Source organism: Acartia tonsa, chromosome 6 (assembly GCF_053477335.1).
Source record: "Acartia tonsa isolate MP-2025a chromosome 6, ASM5347733v1, whole genome shotgun sequence".
Lineage (NCBI taxonomy): Eukaryota > Metazoa > Arthropoda > Copepoda > Calanoida > Acartiidae > Acartia > Acartia tonsa.
Window position 1 is genome coordinate 32,212,276 of NC_137265.1, and position 22,004 is coordinate 32,234,279.

General features: G+C 31.3%; 1 protein-coding gene across 2 annotated transcripts; it reads left to right on the plus strand.

The window, feature by feature from the left end:
- The first annotated feature begins 1,011 nt into the window (after positions 1 to 1,011).
- LOC145322406 (uncharacterized) lies at positions 1,012 to 20,226 on the plus strand. Of its 2 annotated transcripts, XM_080164395.1 has the most exons (21): positions 1,012 to 1,253; positions 2,663 to 2,715; positions 3,226 to 3,286; positions 3,644 to 3,704; positions 4,488 to 4,603; positions 6,855 to 6,901; positions 7,806 to 7,860; positions 8,391 to 8,456; positions 11,300 to 11,356; positions 11,625 to 11,705; positions 11,952 to 12,044; positions 13,917 to 14,009; positions 14,408 to 14,497; positions 14,942 to 15,024; positions 16,124 to 16,210; positions 16,594 to 16,648; positions 17,199 to 17,252; positions 18,060 to 18,197; positions 18,418 to 18,463; positions 18,771 to 18,839; positions 20,101 to 20,226. In XM_080164395.1, exons 1-21 carry the CDS (start codon positions 1,186 to 1,188, stop codon positions 20,158 to 20,160), a joined length of 1,533 nt encoding a protein of 510 aa, XP_080020521.1. In that variant the 5' UTR covers positions 1,012 to 1,185; the 3' UTR covers positions 20,161 to 20,226. The 2 variants fall into 2 exon arrangements, with proteins under 2 accessions (XP_080020521.1, XP_080020522.1); XM_080164396.1 differs by lacking the exon at positions 17,199 to 17,252.
- The last annotated feature ends 1,778 nt before the right edge of the window (positions 20,227 to 22,004 follow it).

Genomic DNA, 22,004 nt, shown 5'->3' on the forward strand with positions numbered 1-22,004 from the left:
TATTGATGTTTTATAGTTAATTGTGCTCCTTAATAATGGGAATGTTGTCAAAAAATTTCAGCCTTTTATCTTTTATAGGAGCCGAGAAAATCACGTTTCCCCCAAACTAAGACATACGGACATACGGACATACGGACATACAGACAGACGGACATTTCAAATTATAGAGTAGCTTCGCTACTAAAAATAGAGGGGGAAGGTGTTCAATAACTGTATGTACCCACCAATTGGACCCTGTGCCAACTTTAAATTGTATCTTAGAATATCATCCAATAGCGTATAAAATATTAACTCAGCCAAGTCGCTTAAAAAGAGCAAAAAGCAGTTTAATGAAAAAGGTCCCAAACACTGGATCAAGGTAGTATCTGGATTATATATCTATACTTAATACATTTATTGAAGCAAGTATAATTTTATCGCAAACATTAATGGAAAACTATTAAAAAAAATATTTTTTTGATAAAAAATGTTGTATGAATCAATCTTTTTTAAAATTTTGATTTTAGTTAAAACTGATATTTGACTTTTGAGATAACGTCCAAATAACCTAGTTCTTTAGAAGCTAAAACTTTAAAGATATTTCTGTTTTTTTTAGTATGGCTTCGAAACCGAATAGTATCCGCTGGATGAAAACCGGTACTTAGCCAAACAGCATTGTATTACAGACAATTTCTACCAATGTTAAATAAAAATGATAAAATTAATGACAGCTGTCTAAATTAAGCTTTCCATATATTTTTTGCAGTAAGGATAGTATACAACTTATTCACTGTTCTATATGGTTTTCAAAGCACTTTCCATGGTCATAGAATACGGACAAAAATCTAACAATGAAAAAATAAAAAAAAAAATAATATTACTTGCAGTCGGATATACTAACTTAACATGATTATGGAGTAGCTTAGCAAATGTAAAAGTTTTCCTAATATCCATTTCACGTTTTTTGGCTGTACTTAAATTTCTCAAGGAACTCAACCTTAGTAAATGTTTGTTTATATTACTAAATACATTAGTCACAATAAAAACCTTGCAAAGACCTCACCAAAATAAAGTCTTCAATTTCAACAAAAACGCGCTTTAGTATCCGTTTTGTTACAAGCAACAAGTGACCACGATAGTTTAAGTTAAAAAAAATAACAAAGTTGAAAAAGCTAGTAGCGCAGCTACTCTGTATCTAGTTACAATATGGCAGCACTTGCTAGTGATTTAAGTAGGACTATTCTACAACAAACAGAAGCTGCTAAAACATTTAGGTAATCCAATTAAGTAAAATCACACAAATCTTAAGTGCACTTTTTTATGTTGACATGCAACATATTGGAATTTTTTTTATAAATCAAGGATGACAACATCCAATAAAGCGAACCGTAAAAAGTCAGAATCAGATAAACAAAATAGCAATTATAGAGTGTCATCACATAAAGAAACATGATATAACAGAATATCTTATTAATGCAAAATTGATTGAATATACATACTTATTTACGCCTTACTTACATTTCAAAAATTTGAATATAGAGATAATTCGCTTGTAACAGTGCGTCCAATTGTCCTAGGCATCATCATCTTTGTAAAATAATTATAATTTTATCTTGTAAAAAAACACACATACGGACCTTACTCCCAAAATATAAAAAAAGATTAGCATTTTTAAAATGCATTTATGATGGCAATTTATTTCAGGGATCGGAAGCCTCACGTAAGCCGCGCATAAGCCTCAGTTTTAAACCTGCTTGTGAGCAGAAAAAAAAAAAATTAGAATAAAGGATTGTCTGCTAAAGAGCCGTTTTATACATCCAGCTGAATTTTATAGTGATAAAATCACGATTTCACTGAGGCTTACAGGCGGCTTACGTGAGGCTTCCGATCCCTGATTTATTTACTTTTATTATTTTATTGTTACTTGCAATTCATAAATAGTTCAGCAAATTTATAAGAACAATAAATTATCCTTATATAAAAGCAACAGGATGTCTTTCTGTCTATGTGTACCGAATAATTTTGTTCACCGCTGAACCGATTTGGTTCTCCTTACAGTAAAATAACCATATATTTTAGAGTAACTCACATACTAAATGATTTTTAAAGCTTTAAAGAATTTACCAATATTGTTATATAGCTATTATTTAATATAAAAGTAAGAGGGTGTTTATGTGTGTAAGTAGCAAATGCTATCGCTAACCACCGAACCGATATGGTTCTCCTTTACAGTGAAGCTTTTTATAGAGCCAGGGAAGATTTACAACTATTTTCGGGACGATAACACACCTATACCAAGATAAATCACCAATAAAAAAAATATCCCCCCCCCACCAACAAAAATTTAAAGGTGTGTGTATTGTCGACTTATACTGGGGAGGATACCACTACCCTTTCTTTAGAAATCGCCTTTAGAAAAATTATAAATTATGATTTTGTAGAAATGTGACAATATTTTGTTCTTATAATTCATAACAATTGTAAACATCAAGAGGCCACCAAAAAATCAAATTAAATTTGTACATTTTTCAATGTTTTGATACAATCTAATTTTCAATCTTTCTAGCTTTGTTTTAAATAATACTTGTAAGATTTTGATTTTTAGTTTGCATCTTGATGTTTACAATTGTTATAATACACGCGGTATTTTTTCTTTTTTAAAACTCATCTCTGTCTTTTTCAGACCCTGGTGGGATATTGTGGAAGATGGATTACTTTACTCATTAGTTATACTCAGTAAGACATTCATTTAATCAAACTTTTATTAAGTTACTTTCTTTTATTGAATATGGTATACTGTCCATTAAGTAAACCAAGTAAGCCAATATCTTTCATGCGAGGGTATAAAAAGTATACAAACACTATACTTCTAATAATAATTTAATATGATACTTTTAAGTATTGCTGCGGTTACAGCTTCTAAAATGCCGTAAGGCTAAAGTTAGATTAGGATAAATCACTTAAAATTAGTTGCCTTTTGCTTTGTGTTGCTGAGGGTGGCTGTAGCTGAGCCTTATTGAGTCTTCTGCAAATCGCGCGTTTGAAGGAGTATAAAGTTGGCGAGCACATCTAGAAAACTTGAAATCTGAATAGTTATTATTATTATAGGTTTGGTGACACTACCCATGACATTTTTATCTAGGAACCCTGTAGATTAAATAGATATTATTATTATAGGTTTGGTGACACTACCCATGACATTTTTATCTGGGAACCCTGTAGATTAATTAGATATTATTATTATAGGTTTGGTGACACTACCAATGACATTTTTATCTGGTAACCCTGTAGATTGTGCTATTCACAGGTACAAACACATTAAAAAAAATATATATTAGTAGCGCAGCTAAGCATACAAATAATCTTCAAATATATTTGCTTACATGAAAGCTTCGCCTTATTTTATGCAAGGATCTTAGGGGATAAGACAATGAACGATAAATTGATACACATATCAATTACATATGATTCACAAAATTAACCCTTCAGTAGTTTAAACTATTTGTTGAAAAGTTTGGTCACTACTAATTTAAACCCACCAAGAATAAGATATAATAAAACGTATGGGATAATCATAAATTTGAATGTCAGTGTAATTTACAGTCCAATGTCCCTTCCCTCCCTTGATTTAATATTTAATAATCATGTTCTTTAATAATATTAGAAATTATTGGATGTACGAAAATTCATCGGCAAAAATGCCCTCACAGACCAGATTCATTCAGGTAAAATAAATCAGTGTTTATTTAAAATGTTACTACAACAGTTTTCTTAAATTATCACATAATCGTTTATATGTAAATTTGGATCTTCTGTAGTTCACGGTAAAATATTGCTGGTAAGCAATATTTCAAAAAATCTATGAATTTAAAAGGCCGCTAGCTGCCAAACGGCTGAACGTACAGATCATGCCCGCACACTGTTTTAAGCGGCATAAGAAGGCCTACAAATAATCTGGAATAGCCATAAATCAATAATGCATAATTATATCGCAGTGCAGAGAAATGCGCGAAAAAGGCCTATTTTACGCGTTTTTTCTTCAGTGAAGCTTTCCCTGTGCATAGTTGGATCTTAGCTATTGCAGATTATTTGTAGGCCTTCTTTTGCCGCTTACTTGGTGTGCGGATATGATCTGTACGTTCAGCCGTTTGGCAGCTAGCAGCCTTTAAAATTCATAGATTTTCTTACCAGCAATATTTTACCGTGAACTGCAGTAGATCCGTAAATTTTATATTATTGGTATATTTTTCTATACTGTTCTTTTTTAACAGAAACACTTTAGAAACTAATACCTAAATTTCGAAACATGAAAAGATACTTTTTTAACAACTCAATTTTTTTTATTAAATGCATTGATTTTTTTTATATATATCTAATTTAAGTTTACTACCTAATATCTAATGACATATCGTAAAGTTTTGAGTTTGAAAATGCCAAATATAATTTAATTAATAGACAATAAAATAATCTTCCATTGTCTAATACTTGTTTATTTGTTTTAATTACAGAGCTACGCCAAGAAATACTGTACAGAAACCCACCTCTCCATATTTCTGCTCTACCTACCCATAACAATTCTAATTGTACCCCTCACACTAACAGCAGTGGAGAAATTTTTCATCAAGTAAGTACTATTATTATGTAGGTAATATCCTCTTAGAATTTTTTTTTTCAATTAAAAAAAAATTGAGACAACCCCCCCATCCCCCCCGACAGAACGATCTGACAGTTCTGATAGTTAACTATGAACTCTGGCCGCAGCGCTCGGCTCCCTAGCCTGCCTAGCCGCAGCGGTCGGACCCCTTGCCTGCATAGCCGCAGCGCTCGGCCCCCTTGCATTTAACCTAACCTAACCTAAAATAGTTGTTATCTGTCAAGGGGGGGGGGGTTACTCAAATTGGAAAAAAAATATTTCTAAGAGGATAACGCCCTCATGTAGAGTAACAGAACGTCTGTCTGTTTAACTATGTATGGCTAAAGATTTTGATAACTGCTGGACTGATAAGTTTCTTCTTTACAGTAACGCTCCAGAAAAATATTATACTTCCCTCTCAAAAATATTATTTATATCATTATACAGAATAAATAAACTAAAATTCATGATAAAACGAAGTTTTAACTTTTATTTGTTTATTTGCTACACACACAAGAGGCAGTGTGCAATTTCTTTCGCAAACTGATTTTTGTTTACATAAAAGAAGTAAATGATATTGTAAAAAAATTATCAATACTGCAAGGCAATGAAATTTGCAAACCTAAAAATAGTTTAACAATATCACATTAGCTTTAGATCGCATTATTACATACAAGCGAGAATGCGCTCCTAGCATATAAGAGTAGAAAAATAGTCTAAAACTATTCAAATAGATATGTAATGCTTCCCTAAAATAGAGACCTTAATTGATTTATTAGTCATCGAAATCTTAAGCTACAGATATAAATATATTATAGAATATTATTTTAGTGCAATTTGCAATCATTTGTTTTCTTCGCATAATGCTGTAATATGCAGATATGATTGAACATATGTAGATACAGCTAGACTGAAACAGTTTTAACTTAAGTTTTTGTCAAGTTTATGTATTCAACTTTAGAATATGCGGGAAAGTATTAAAAAGGGACCTTTCCGACCCAAAGTTCAAATAGGTCATATGATAAGACAATGTACAATAATGTAATGTACATCCCATAATGGTAAACAAAACTATATGTAGATTAGAATTACTGGTTGAAAAGTTTGAACACTTCTTGTTTAATCAAAAAAAGATGTAATAAAGGTATTTAACGTTTTGAGAAAACTGATTATTTGAGAACTTATTTATAAAACTTTGGGTACCAGTATAATTTGCAGTCCAAGCTTATCCCCCAATGAATTTTCAATATATTAAAAGCTCTGCCACTATTTATTTTTTGATGTTAGATTGTCCGCCTGGCTTATTTGTTGATGTCACATTTTTCGTTTCTATTAATTTCTTTTTGCTATAAAATTCTTGAAAACTTTCATAAATGAGTTCTGCTATAGAACATAATTAGGTACAAATTAATAGTTAGGCTATTCAATAATAATTGATGATTAAATAATAGAATATAAAATAGATTGGTTTTAACATCCTTATCTATAATACAAAGTAGCTTGATGTCTATCCGTCTGTCCGTCTGAAGCTTAAGATCTCGGTAACCGCTGAACCGATTGGGCTCTACTCTTCAGGGATTATACCTATGTTCCTGTGATGGTTTTAAGCTATTTTCCTGGGGGGCGGGACACCCCCAACCCCCCCAAAAACTAAAAAAACCACCCCCACAAAATTTTTTTAACATTTTTTTTGTAAAATCTCAGTAACTGCTGAACAAATTGGGCTCTACTCTTCTGGGAATATACCTACTGGTCCTCCGGTGGTTTTAGGCTATTTTCTTGGGGGGATGGGACAGCCCCAACCCCCCCAAAAAACAAAAAATTCCTCCCCCATTTTTTTTGGCAGAAGATGTCCTTGGTCCTTTTTTTTTGCAGGAGATTTCCTTGGTCCTTTTACTAATTTCACCTTAATTTTTTTTTGATCACCTTTTGGGGCAAAGCCCCTACAGGCAAGGGGCGAAGCCGCTAGTATTATTATATAATATATTAGTATTAATACCAGAGTGTTAGGTAATTATTTAACAGATTTTACGTACTTTTTCCAGTGATTGATATACATTGATACAACCTAATGATGATAAACAAAATTGCCAATTCTGTATTTATATCAAAATTATTGGTTGGAAATATTGGACACTTCTAGTATAAAACCATCCAATAAAAATTCAAAGGACAACAAAACATATTACTATTTCAGTGTTTAGCTCTATTACATATTGATTAAAATTATTTAATTATTCAGAGTTTTCAATACTGAAAAGAAATTGGACATATTCTTCTCTATGCTAGGTAAGAAATTAGGTGTTTCATCACTTCAACAAAAGCCGCCGTAAAAATCTTTACTCCAGCGCATATTTAACGATCTTAAGGAATAAGACACGTGATGATAAATTTATATAAATCCCCAATGATGATAAGCAAAATCAATCCCTTGGTAGATCAAAACTACTGGTTGAAAAGTTAAGAAACTAGTAATTTGGAACCAACCAATCACAATGCTTCCCATTAGTTTATTCTCATTATTCAAAGCTTCCTCTGATTATCTAATGTTTTTTTTTATGCAAATTTGAAGAAATGTAAATGACATGATACTAACGATAGAACACCAAGAACTCATTTCATATGGTTTATCTGTACAAGTATTTCTATCCCTTAGTCTAAACTCTAGACTTAGTTAATTCCTATTTATGTGAACTAAATATTTTATATAAAAGTAACAGTATGTTTATCTTTCTGCCTGTGTGTCTATCTTAAGATCTCGATAACCACCGAACTGATATGGTTCTTCCTTACAGTATAGCTTCTAAATAGTTCCAGGGAAGGCATATAACTATATCTTTTTCTTTTTATAATTCTTTACTTCGCATATATTTTATACTCGTTCAATTTTCCAATATGTGTTCAAAGAATAGAAATATATGTATATAATCAAATTTACTAACGTAGAAAAGTTTTACAATATATTAATTAAAAGAATAATTAAGAATAACAAGGACAACTATATCCATAAGAAGCGCAATAAAACTAATTTGTTAAAATAAACAAGAAAATCTTACTTTTCATTACTGAAAAATGAGGAGATTGTAAAGGAACAGTAGTTAGCAAGATCCTTATATGTAAACCCACAAACAGACAGAATATGAACATTACAGACAATCAAACAGACTGCTTTACTACTATTCTTTTTATTTAGTGAAAGAAAGTTTAAGCACAGAAGACGTAGGAACTCTTGAAACTACCCATATCAAGTTGGTAAATTTTATATTAATATTAAGCAATATAATCTTTTTCTAAATCAAGTGTATAAAGTTATATTGTTAGTATCTGAATCTATTCTACAAATCCATGATTTGTATGTTGAAAATTTAGTCGTAGAGAAAATTGTATTACTTTAACTAATAGCAATACTACTGCCGCAGTAATATTAGCTGATATTGTGACCAATTTATATACAGACGGTATAAAGTTGCCATGGTTAAATGAATTAGCAAAAGTCACCTAACTAAGCGAGCCTAATTTCTAAATGACCTAGAAAAGAAATACACAGTAAAAGCGAGCGTACCTATCTTTTAACAGGATTTCCATACCTTCAAAATATCAAAGTGAAAACCTAACATCTATTGATTTCAATGGCGTGCACAGTGATTCACCAAGGGGATGTGAAATCATTAGGGGATCAAAACAAGCGGAAGATAGGCCTCCCTAATTTAAGTGGGGTGTCACACCTTATGACGACCATCTACTGCACGCCACTGTTTTATCTAGGTAATATTTTCAGAGACATTCATGAGATTCGACAGGCTTTTAGAAACAGCGACAATTGTTACAAATCATATTTATACAGGTATGTCCAGAAACACGGATAGGTTCTCTATAGAACAAGGACGGTTACATCCAATCATAGACGTCCAAGGGGGGAGGAGAGTTAAACATCCCTAGAATTAGATTAAAATTTTTTTTATAGATTTATTAGATTGTACATTCCCCCAAAAATTTGAGACCTATGAGTTTACCGCCACCCCAAAAAAATGCTTGCACGTCCTTTCGTCCAATAGTTTGTTAAATAGTCTTTGCTTCCCTCTGTGTAATGGGAACTGACAGATAGACTTAGATAAGTGTGTTATTAAAAAGTCTTATATCAATAAGATTATTCCATATTTCATTGTCTATAACTTTTTCGTTAGTTTATTTTTAGATATTGAAATTTAAATATAAATATTTTTTAGATTCATAGAAATTTTTTTTGGTTACCCTTATGTCTGTCCTTATCTTGAAATAGGTAAACAAGAATATGTAAATACAAAGAATAGTTAATATAATAAAGAAAAAATATTTGATAGAAACTTTTTGTCTCCTCCTACTTTTCTGTCAAAAATAGTTTTTATTAAGACAAAAACATCTGTGCTTTAGAATAATTAACCCTGCATAACCCTATTTCTACGTGTTTTTTTCCCTGTGGGGCTCTTTTAACCTTTACTTAACCTAAACTAGCATACAGTGAGCATGGACAATACGCTTAAAAAGTTTGTTAGTGTCTTACCGAAGGGATTTTTGTCAAATAGTTTTCTATGAAATATCAAGACAAAGTATGTTATAGAGCAGCTAGAGCTGTGCTAGATGGAAGGTAGAAACATAGACAATTCAATTTTCTTATGTTTATATTACATTTAAACCTCCATTTGAAAGTAAAGTAAAACAATTTATATAGAAGCTACTCTATAACTCACTTTGTCCGGCTGTCTGTCTGGGAAGGGAAGACTTGATTTTCCTGGCTTCTGTTAATGATATATAGATGAATTTTTGTGTGAATTCTATTTTAATACCGCATCAAAGACATACTTTGTTTTCTCCGTTAGAAAAACATTTGAAAGATCACTTATTACAGATATCAATTATTTTACTATTTAACGTTTTTAATTTTTTTTTGCCTAACCTGGCCAAAAATGAACATAAGTTGTTTGCAGTCCACTCACAGTTATAGTAAAATTGCCTAATTTTTCTTTTGGTAATTTGATATTTATTTACATTTGTCCTGTTTTATCATAAAAATGATTTTATCTGTACAATAACTTAAGCTAGCGGTTACACCTCAAGAGGCCTCTAGAGGCTTTTGAGAAAAGGGGGGGAGGTTGACAGAATACTTTCTTTTAAAATTGATTAAATTTTTCTATGTATAATACGCCAAAGTAGTTATAAATCTAACCTATAAGAAGCTCCACTTTACAAAAAGACAGACAGATAAAAAATCCTGTTACTTTTGCACAAGAGCATTTGAATTTGCAGTATTAGATTTAATAGCAAAGAAATGTTTATCATATCATGAAATATTTAACGCCAGTTATTCTGCTTATTTGGACATAGAGGCTTTCATTGTTTTTTTAAGCTTACTTTTAAAATTTAGACATTTCACATTTAGAGGTATCAATGATTTTTAAATATATTTAATATATATAAAGTATTTATACCGCTTTTTTTTGAGTGACCACTGCCTAAAGAAAAACTTACAGGTCATTAGACTGCGTAGTTAATGATTCTCCACGGAGCTGAGACATACAGAACTGGCTCAATTATAATGCAGATTCGCTCCGAAAAATATCTTTTTGTTTGAGTATGACCCAAGTCATTTATTTGTCCTGTAAAGTAATGCAATCATCAACAATGGCCATTAATATTTTGTACATTTTATTTCCCTAATTTTTATTCTTTTTTTACAAATGAACTCACAGCTGAGGGTACACTGGTACTCAAAGTTTTATATCTACATTATCCTATTCGCTAGCTCTAAAATGTTGGGTTCTTAAATTGAATTTTGATAGTAGTTAGCAAACTTTTTAACCAATAATTTTATCTACAAAAGAATAATCTTCTTTCTCGTATTCATTCGAATCCGATGGATAAGAACCGGTTCTCACCCATACGAAAAAACTATGTCTAGCATCGTATTATATCCAGCTTTCTACGAATATAAAAATGTACAATTATAAGATTAAAACCAGTTCTTTTAGCTCGTGCCTTCGGCATCTCGGGGCTAAAAAAACTGGTTTTAATCTTATAATTGTACATTCTATATCCGCGGAAAGCTGTTTATAATACGATGCGAGAAATAACTATTCTCGTCCCTGGGGGTGTATATCATTTTATCGTTCATTGTCTTATACCTTTAGATTCCTGTTAAGTTTTACAGCCCCACTATTCTATTCGCAATTTAAATTCCCTGTCCCTAACCATTTCAAAATATAAGTGTTAGTTATTGATCCTCAGAAAAAGTCAATATCTGTAAAGGAAAAGGGCTATCAGGTTTTAGCTTTAAGAAAACACATTAGGCATTTAGCAACAATAACAATTTTAAGTAATGCAGTAACAACATACATTGTTGCTTAGTATTTTGAAGGAATTTAAAGGGATAAATAAGACAATGGCCAATAAATTGATGTACATCCGAAATGATGCTACACAAAATTACCCATTCTGTAGATCACGATTAGTAGTTGAAACGTGTGGACACTTAACTTAATGAACCAATCAATTAAAATGTAACAAAAGTCTTGAAAGTTGTTAGCCAACGAATAAGAAAACGTTAATGTATAACATAACGAACTTGTATAATAAACAGCCCCATGTCATCTCTCGCCCTGAGTATTTTGAAAATTAAAGAATAACAAGAAACAAAGTAAATTTCATTTTTAGAACCACGTTTGAGATTGTTGTTAATATGGCTTTATTCATGTTGTTTATGCTTAACAGGTAAGAATATGACACAATTTTTAATTTTCAAGCAATAGGATGTGTTTTTTTAGCTTGAGAATTTCTATATCTAAATTGTGTATATATTGATTAAGATTAAGAAAAGGTTGCAAAAAATGATGCCTTTAGAGGCTAAATTATAAAGTTAATAAAGATGTTAGGTTCTGGATTTTAGGAACCCCAACCTAAAAAAGGCAAAAAATAGCATGATAATTACCTAAATAGGAAAGACAATTCTTACTTCATACTACTTATTGTTTTTTTTAAGGAATGAACATGGATTTCTGGACCCGTTTTTCGACTGTTTAGTTCATAATACATCTTTTGAATGTGTTATACCAAACTCTAAGTATGCCTGTTAGTAGCGCAGCTACTCTACAGCTTTGGCACGTGTATGTACGTCCATCTATCAAAGCAATAGAATCTGCAAAGATGAAACTTTTTTGCTGATAAGTGATCACTTATCATGACACAAGACAAAACTGAAATTGTAAATCTTAAAAGTCAACACAAATAACAAAAGAAATATTTTTTTTTGACTAGCTTTATGACTTTAATGAAGAAATATGTGAATTGTAGTTTTTTTTTATTTTAGATTTTTCTTCATTGTTTACGTATTGTGTGTGATTATTCTTATTGGTTACTTTTGTTGTAGCACATTTAATCTGCTATGGATTGTTACTCACAGGTGATTATTCTTATTGGTTACTTTTGTTGTAGCACCTTTAATCTGCTATGGATTGTTACTCACAGGTGATTATTCTTATTGGTTACTTTTGTTGCAGCACCTTTAATCTGCTATGAATTGTTACTCACAGGTGATTATTCTTATTATTTACTTTTGTTGTAGCACCTTTAATCTGCTATGGATTGTTACTCACAGGTGATTATTCTTATTATTTACTTTTGTTGTAGCACCTTTAAATTGCCATGGATTATTACTTACAGGTGATTATTCTTATTATTTACTTTTGTTGTAGCACCTTTAATCTTCTATGGATTATTACTTACAGGTGATTATTCTTATTATTTACTTTTGTTGTAGCACCTTTAATCTGCTATGGATTGTTACTCACAGGTGATTATTCTTATTATTTACTTTGGTTGTAGCACCTTTAATCTGCTATGGATTATTACTCACAGGTAATTCTTCTCATTATTTAATTTTGTTGTAGCACCTTTAATCTTCTATGGATTATTACTCACAGGTTATTCTTCTTATTATTTACTTTGGTTGTAGCACCTTTAATCTGCTATGGATTATTACTCACAGGTTATTCTTCTTATTATTTACTTTTGTTGTAGCACCTTTAATCTGCTATGGATTGTTACTCACAGGTGATTATTCTTATTATTTACTTTGGTTGTAGCACCTTTAATCTGCTATGGATTGTTACTCACAGGTGATTATTCTTATAATTTACTTTTGTTGTAGCACCTTTAATCTGCCATGGATTGTTACTCATAGGGTAGTAGCGGAGGTACTCTAACTATTTTATAATTATTTATGTATTAGTATAGCTATATAATCCAGACAAATACCTGGCCCAAATGGTGAGGACGTTTTTAGTCTGACAGCAAATTACCAAATGTAGAATTTTACACAAAGAAGATACGATCAATGCAATTTGTTAAATTTCTTATCCCCATAGATTGAGGTGATATTGGACTGATATTCTACTGACCTTCAGAGCTTTTTAATCCATTCATTGGCTAAAAAATTTACCTCTTACCAAATCTTGATTTCGTTGTAAAAACTAAAACTTTCTAAACTTTTCTATCACAAACACAAGGGGTTATTTTGTAATTAATAAATCGTCCATTATCTTATCTCTAAAAATCCCTGTTTCTCCTTGTATGCCTGAGTATATTATTTATTGATTCTAGCTGACAATACGCCAAAACATCCATTACGGATTTGAATCATTTTAAACAAACAAAAGAACTTTAGTAATTATTTATTTTGACAGAATCCCTTTCATCGACCAGTGAACTTCACCTAACCCACCCCGTTTTTATTAGATATTTTTCTATATTACCCAAAAATTAGCAATTTTTAAAGTATAACACAGGGATAAGACAATTGACGATATACAGATCAAACAGGGTTAGATTAAAATAACGGCGGAATAGTTTCAATACTGATTTTATAAAAGTCATCAAGTTCTTTAAGTCAACGAATAAATAAACGTGTTTACTAAACTTTGGGGACCATTATAATTTACAGCCAAATTTCTTCTTCCTCTAAAATAAGATTAAGAAGTCTCAACTGAATATTTTAGGACATTGAATTTTTACTTTATCTTTCAATTTTATTCATTGAAACGTCACTTATTGACATTTCAAAATTTGTTCATTTTTCATACTTTCAATTTTGCAAGTGTATATAGGTTTATATTTGAAAAATGTTTACCGCCGATCAAAATTAGATATATCTATCTTCCACATATTATTTTAACCTATTTTACCTTTTTTCAAAACATTATGATCTAGATAGCCAACCTTTAAAAAGGAATTACAAGCAGACTAACCAATGCGATTATATTATATTCATGTTTAGACTAAGAATTCTGAGAAAGTTTCTGAAGAAAATGAGAAAGGAGTTTTCAAAGAGGAGGGATGAGTTTGATAATGAGAGTCCCCTAGCGTCCAGGTACAAATTTAAGTTTTTGGAATTAGTTGCAGAGTAGCTGCGCAACTTAAGATAGTTCTAACCAGTGCACATTGTTTAAATTCAGAACTACTTTAAAGATAGTTGCATTTATATTATATTTAAAATTAGTTATAGAGAAGCTACTCTATTTAAGGTAGACTAATAAGAACTAGGGTTGTTCTGGTACCTGAAGCAAAAGAGTGCAGAGGATGTTGTCAAGGGGAAGACTTCCTCTATTTTGATTTTAACTGGAGTGCCCTTTACCTCAAGACACATTTTTTATGTTTACTTTTCCGCTAGTAGAAAATAAAACAATCCTTTATAGGTACTTTTTGTTATACAGTGATTTCTACTCAAGACTTTTTATATACATTATGTCACATCAATTAATATTATAGTTTGGAGATATATTTTGACAGAAAAAGTCCAGATTTTGGCATGCTTATGGATTTGTTAGCAGAATGTGATGGAATCACACAAGCTTTTAGGTATATTTTTGTTAGTTAAGCAATTCTACAATTCACTATTGTGAAGTTATCTGTATACAAATTTAAAATCTTTGAAACTCTGAAGCAAGTTGCCTAAATATAAAATTTCTCTCAACAAAGTGACTTTTGTCCCTTGGGTTCCAGGTCAAACGCAGGAGTGACAAACGTTGGAGTGGACAAATGCAAGAGTCTTAAAAATACTAAGTTAATTAAGTATTTCTATACAGGTTACGTTGGGTTAAGATATGAATGACCAAATAAGCCCCCCGCAGGGGTTAGGTTAAAAAAACACTAATATGGTCTAAAATAGGTTAGGTTAAGTGTCCACTGCGACGTTTGTCACTCCTGCTTTAGGCTTACAACTCTTCGTAAAACATCATAAGGTATAACACCCCACCTCCATAATGTAGTTTTCTAACAACACGCCAATGTGACTGTTTTTAGAATCCTGACAATATTTGACCGACAATTCCGTGAAGGATGGGTAACTCAAGACTTCAAAATAGCCAACCTTGCCATTGGATCAGGTAGAGACTAACTAATATTTTACAACCACCTGCTAAGCCCCTAGAGTTTTCTATTCACTCTCTAAAGAGAGATTTAGGTGGGTTTCACATGCCCAAAGAAAATAATACAAAATATAATACTATATTTTTGACTAAAGGAAAGGCTTTAGGTAAAATAGTTTTTCTTCAAATAAAATAATAATATCTATAATACAAAGTAGCTTGATGTCTGTCCGTCTGTCCGTCTGTCCGTCTGTCTGTCTGTCCGTCTGTCTGTCCCTTAAGATCTCGGTAACCACTGAACCGATTGGATTCTACTCTTCAGGGTATATTTCTATTGGTCCTGTGGTGGTTTTAAGCTATTTTCTTGGGGAGTGGGACACCCCCAACCCCCCCAAAAACAAAAAATCCCCCCCCCCATTTTTTTTTTTTTTTTTTTTTTTTGCTTTCTTTAGGTTTTGTAGAAGATTTCCTAGGTTCTTTAGGTTTTGCAGAAGATTTCCTAGGTTCTTTAGGTTTTGTAGAAGATTTCCTAGGTTCTTTAGGTTTTGTAGAAGATTTCCTTGGTCCTTTAACGAATTTCGCCTTAATTTTTTTAATCACCTCTTGGGGCAAAGCCCCTAGAGGCTAGGGGCGAAGCCGCTAGTAATAATAATAAAGCATATAAAGATAGCACATACAATACTCTAAATTGCTGCTATCCATCGACAATTTAGAGTTTACATTATGATATCTAATCTCACACAAATAAGATTAAGAATTCAATTATTAACTCACATTAAAATTTAGTATTAAATATACATATGAACAAGAAACAGATGAATTATTGTTACAAATAGACTCTTTATTTTTAGATTAATAGCTTTTTAAGCTTTCATTTGATTTTAAAATATTCTTATTAATTCTCTATATGATCTCGGGAGAGATTGCTTAGTCCTTTGGCACTGTACCAGTGTACATAATTCTTATTTGAATATATTTTCCTGGCCTTAGTTCCTATACATAGTCAATTTTATTGTTTGTATATGCATTAATAATACCTGTATTATAATATTATTATTATTAATTTTTGTTATTTATTTAATAATATAAATATCTAAACCTATCTTTCTTGTTATAGAAAATGATGTAGAGAAGGCAGAAAATTCTAGCATCTGTATAGAATGGGATGATTGTATTCTAGCTGAGTTTGCTCATCAAAATTTAGGTAACAAGGATTAGGCAATTATTGTGTACATCAATAATTAAAACATCCTTGAATACATTAATCAAACCAATTCTCTCAATTCACATCTAATTCTCACTTTTTTTGACCACTACAACTAAGATTACATTTGAAATTTCAACAATTTTTTAAGGTTTAACAAAACAGAACGATAAATAAATATAGAGGCCTCTAGGGGCACTTAAGGGTGGGAGCGATTTCTCTTCTTGGGAGGGTGGTGATAACCTCCTCCAAAATAGTTATAAACCTACATTATAAAGCTACATTAGAAAGGGGAACCATATTGGTTTTAGAATGTTATAAAGAAACATACAGATGTCCTGTTACTTTGATATAAATTTTCTTCTAGATAATTATATTTATAGGAAAGAGTATTTTGGAATATACCCTTGAGATACAGCTTATTGCTGAGGATAAAAGGTCTATTATATTATAAAAGCTTTTTTTATCTTTTCTATAATTAGGGTAATCCGTAACAAAAAGCTCTTATCGTTAATTTAGGCATAATATAATTGTCCTATCGATTTTAAACTTGGCATTGTGATTTTTGTCGTAGTTAGGCACGACCTAGTACTAGAATGTCTTTACGTCCATTCAAAAGATGATGATTTTTAACTATTTTGACAACAATTTTTTTATGTGGTTTACTTATATTATTGATCTGGTCTTTGGAATACTGCTTCCTAGGACAAAAAGTACAATGTTTTAAGCGACGCAACTCTATAAACAAGTCCGAAAAATGTAAGAATGTCGTTGAACAGTATTCTATACTCAAAAAGTTTGGAAACAAATTTATTTACAATTTTATTTAGGTTTTCTACATTTTTATTCTGTTTATTCAGTTCTGATAACTGTTAATGCTTGTTTGTCCTACCGTTTCGGAGCTTTTAAAAAAATCTTAATTGATATATACTTTTTGAACTGATCTTTTATGTCAATAACCTTAGGATTTTGATGATTTTTGTTTCAGTGTGGGCTGTTCATTAGCTGGTGAAATTTCTATTAAATCTTTTCAATATTACAGGTACATAGGTTTACATTTTTTTAAAGCAAAGCTTTTCTACGACAAGGGTCTTTCATCATACGTCTATCCATCTGTACATCCATAAAAGTGCTGATTTTTAATAACCATTTTCTGTATAATATGAATTAGTTTGTATTTACGCAATTAAAATAAAAAAGATATTTGCAAGTGTAAATGTTTGTCTTTCCTTCCGACTGATTTTAGAGTTTTGCTTTTCTGGATGTTGTCATCCTTGTTTTTTAAAGCTTTTCCATTGTTTACTCAATTGATGTTGAATTGCCTGGTAAGATTATGATTCTGCAGTCTTAATACAGAAATTATTAATCTATATCTTAATTTCTTTATAATATCGTTAGAATCGTCATAAAATCTAGTTTTTGGATTTTTAATAAATATTCCTGTGCTACGTATAGTTTAGGAGCTACGTGGTAAAATGTCCCAACTTACTTAAAACTTTTCAACCTTTCTCACATTTTCCAACGTAGCTTTTATACTACAAATAGCATGAATATAATACATATATTTCCAAAAACTAGAGTTTATGACAATTCTAACAGTATGCGTAACATTTTTCTACTATTAACACAAGCCGCGCAATTTGATTTTTAAATATGCACGCATTTTTTTTACACTCTTTAAATTGGTCATGATCTAAAAATCCTCCAAAAATGGGTACTTTGGAAAAACCGGTTTTTAAGGCATAATAAAGGATAACCATAAATTTACAACGAGTTATTTCAGAGTAATTTAAATCTAATTAATTGAAAACAGGCAATTAGAATCAGCTGATTTTTTTGTTTATTTTAGTCTTGCTGAGCCCCTAGAAGATGTTAAGATAAGTGATGATGTCCAACTTCCTAATCAAAATGGATTTAATAAACGAGAGAAAGAACTAGATGAAGTATCTCTTCTCAAATATGATATTTCTAAGCCTCAAATTAAAAAGTAAGAACCAATTTGTTACCTTAAAAAAATAGAATAACATAAATATAAAGTTATAGTTTGTAAAGAAATAGCACCAAATGCTTTCTGAAAGTCAAGAATAATCTATATTCAAATGATAAACTTATGACTATACTTTAAATTTTTATTTATATATCATTTCAAAAGTACTATACTGTCTAGCACTCATTAAAAAAAAAATATTATACAATATTTTTTTTAGAAATGGGAAATATCACACAACTTTTTGTGGTCTAGAACCTGACAAGGTAGAAAAAACTATATTATTATGAAATATCAAATTATTCCAAAGATACGTGTTATATCTTTTATAAAAGATATATGTGCTCTTATAAGTAGGGAGGGAGATGGGGGAAGCTTAAAATAGCCTTAAATCATCCCACGACTTAAATTGAAGACCTAAAACAATCCTGGGACCTATATTTAGCTTCCTTAAAATTTGAAACTCAGTTGGTTAAGTAGTTATAGAAATCCGAAGCTACAGACAAAAAAAACCTTACTACTTTGTCTTTTATGTTCTTTGCATACAAAGTCATAATTTGATAAATGCTTTAGGAATACAAACTTACCATATCAACAGAGATAGATGGACAAACCATAACTCAGAGTAGCTACACATACAGGTAAAGTATCCTTTTTAACACCTATAAACCCTCCCACTTTCTCCCATCCTTTTTAAGGGGATTAAGTTTTCTGTTTGTTTGTTTATTATTTTAGGTTTTAGGTTTGGTTATATTAGCCCTTTATTGGGCTAAATTTTTTGTGCAAGTCCCCTGTTAGATAATGAATTTCCGACCCTATTATAAGTAAAAGTTAATTTTTGCTTTCTTCACCCTTTTATTTAACAACCTTTGTTTTTAGGTCCTTTTTTACTTAAATCTTTCAAACGGCTGTAATTTTCTTATTTTTGAAGCTAGAAGAACAATTTTTTTACAGAAGATGTTTATCTTTATGTAAATTTTATATTAGAAATATCAAAATATAAATTTCAGCGGCCGCAGCTGTACTTTGCAGATGATAGCTGCTGCAGTCAGCGGGAAAGCGGCGGCGGATCTTTATGAAATTTTAATATTTCATGTAGACATGTAAGAAAAGATAGAGTTTAAAATTTGACGTCTCTAAGTTAAAAATTGCGGCCACAGGAGCCTTTTAAAGATTTCTGGAGACCTGGAGGATCAGACCTGCAGGATCATACCTGGAACCTGAAATTTATATCATATGAGGTTGTACTACTAGAGGATATTTTTAGTATTTTGGTAAGATAAAATGCTTTGTTTTAGTAAAAAGAAATATTTTTGCTCTTTACCTCTATGACCCTGCCAGGTTTGCTGGCATCCTGTGCCCGCCAGGATGGAGAAATTCAAATAATTTCAACTCTCAGTTATGTGTCTTACCCCTACTTAAAAAGTCACGAAGTTTGGGCTCTTTATCTTTCACACACAGAAAATGAGATAGAAAAAACCGGAATGATGGGGGGCGTTGATAGCGCAGATAGTTTTCAATCCACCAATCACAGATTATAAAAAAAAACCTTAAAATTTGATGCAGTTTTTAAATCTCCCTCTAACATTAAAATTCCTTCCAACTTATATATCCTAATGTATACCCTTTTTTCAATTTATCCTAAAAATAAGGTATGGGGGGTTATCATTGCTCAACCGGCCTTTTGTAAGCTATTATTCTTTTTGACTTTGAGGTTATGTATTTGAATTTGTATACTTAATGAAAATTATATTCATCTTATTTTAGTTAATCTAATTTTTTATTTTGTCATTTTGACTTTAGAGTAGCATTTGATAAGTTGGGTTGTGTTGTTAATGTGCTAAAGATTGTTTCAATACGTTGCAATGAATTTCTTCAACTGTTATATTTGTTTTAAATTTTTTTTTCAGAATCTAGTACTTCAAAAGATAAAGAAGAAGACACAAAAAGTTTAAATTCTTGATTTATAAAAAATATTGTTATTTATTGTATATTTTACATAATAAATTTATTATAGATTTGTAGTAAATTAGCAATTATGACGAACAAGAACTATGATATTCAAATAGTTGGGTAGCCTCGAAGAAGAAACAAGGATGACAACATCCATAAAAACGAAGCTTTGAAACGGTAGGACAAAAGGGCATTTACACTTGTAGAGTGTCAGAACTGAATAATTAGAATATAAATGTATCAGAGTCGAAGCAAAATTGTAAGTAAATTTGTTGAAAAATTGCTTTATGCAGGATAATGTTTAAGGACATACTTACATTTTTAGGACTTGAATATAGAATTGCTTCGCTTATAATATTGTACTTTGTTTCCCAGGAATCTGTATACCAAATTCAGATCAATCGGATAATTAGATTATATAAAAATTAGTTGTTGAAAAAGTGAAAAAATCAACACGTTGAAAATAGATGTACGGACATTTTGGTAACGATTATAGAGTTGCTACGCTTTTTAAATTGTACCTAACTGCTACAGGGATCACCATGCAAAATCGATAGGACAATTCTAACATTTCTAAATTAACGAAAAAAGCTATCAGTCACGGACGTTCGGACAGACGGACGTACGGACGGACCGACCCTAATAAAAGAGCTAATGTGGATTTACAAAAAGAACAATAAATTACGAGATTATTTAAATAAAGAAGATATAGGATTTTTATAATCAACTTATTTTCTAAACATTTACTAATTGCGTCACCCCTAACATGTAGGGAAAAGGGCGTGGAGGGGGGGGGGGGGTAATAAAAAGCCTAAAACCATTTCTATGTATCTATTAAGCTTATCTGAGAAGCATTTCTCAAAGAGAAGATTTATTTCCAGAACCCTACCATTAGGAAGAAAAACCTTTCTTATTTTGTAAGGTTTGTACTTTTGTCGAAATGTATTTTATATATGTAGGTATAATGACGTCATAAATTTTGCATCCCTTTACTTCAAATCCTTTTCCAATATTGTGAACTTTCTCAAGGACAGACTAGAATGTTTACAAACATAATACATGTTTTGTAGTGTGTATTCCTGTTAATTAGTCTTGGAAGTTATAAAGTCAAATAAAAAAAAAACAATCATAGAAAAAAATTTGATAGCGATAATTAACAAAAAATATGTTATTCTAAGTCTAATGCAATTAAAATCCAATAACATACTCAAAAGAATAGTCTTAACCTTTTCCCTATTTCTCTCATAATGTTAATGTCGTGTGGGTGAGTTGCACCTGGACTGAACAGTCAACTTAAGGCCAGACTCTTTGTCCTTCACCTCATACCCGTAGTACAGTACATTACAGACAACCAACCCTTTGATTGCACGATCTTTGTCTGGAGATCCTAACTGTGCATGGTAATGAGTTGCGCCTGTTTGGGGCCAAGGCATTCCCCCTACTCTGCATTTTTTATGTCCTGTGCCGAACAATGCAGGTAGGTACCATTATTAACGTCTTTGGTATGACGCGGATTCGAGTTGCATCCTTTCCAACAGTTTCCTTGACACTTTAATTAGAACCTGTGGGTAATTTACACGTCAAACTTAAAGGTGGAGAGTTAAGGTTTCGTGATTTTTTGGTCACGGTGTTATTGCGACAATTAATGCAACCAAAGCATGAACATGACGCTGTATCAGCAATGACTGAAGCCACATCAAATCCTAAGGACTTTTCAATGCAACCTAGGATCTAACATGACTCCTAGTCGTTGAACTAACAAACGCCACTAATACACTAGTGAGCTACTACACAATGCTAGTCCACAAGGACATTTCAATCAACCTATGACCTTACAGCGTTTTTCGATCATTA

Bases quoted from the DNA above. Each gene is read 5' to 3' on its own strand.
- LOC145322406 (XM_080164395.1), top strand. From the start codon at position 1,186: ATGGCAGCACTTGCTAGTGATTTAAGTAGGACTATTCTACAACAAACA. The intron at 11,706-11,951 runs GTATGCCTGTTA...TTTTTATTTTAG, and splicing joins TGTGTTATACCAAACTCTAA to ATTTTTCTTCATTGTTTACG. The intron at 17,253-18,059 runs GTACATAGGTTT...TGTTTATTTTAG, and splicing joins AAATCTTTTCAATATTACAG to TCTTGCTGAGCCCCTAGAAG.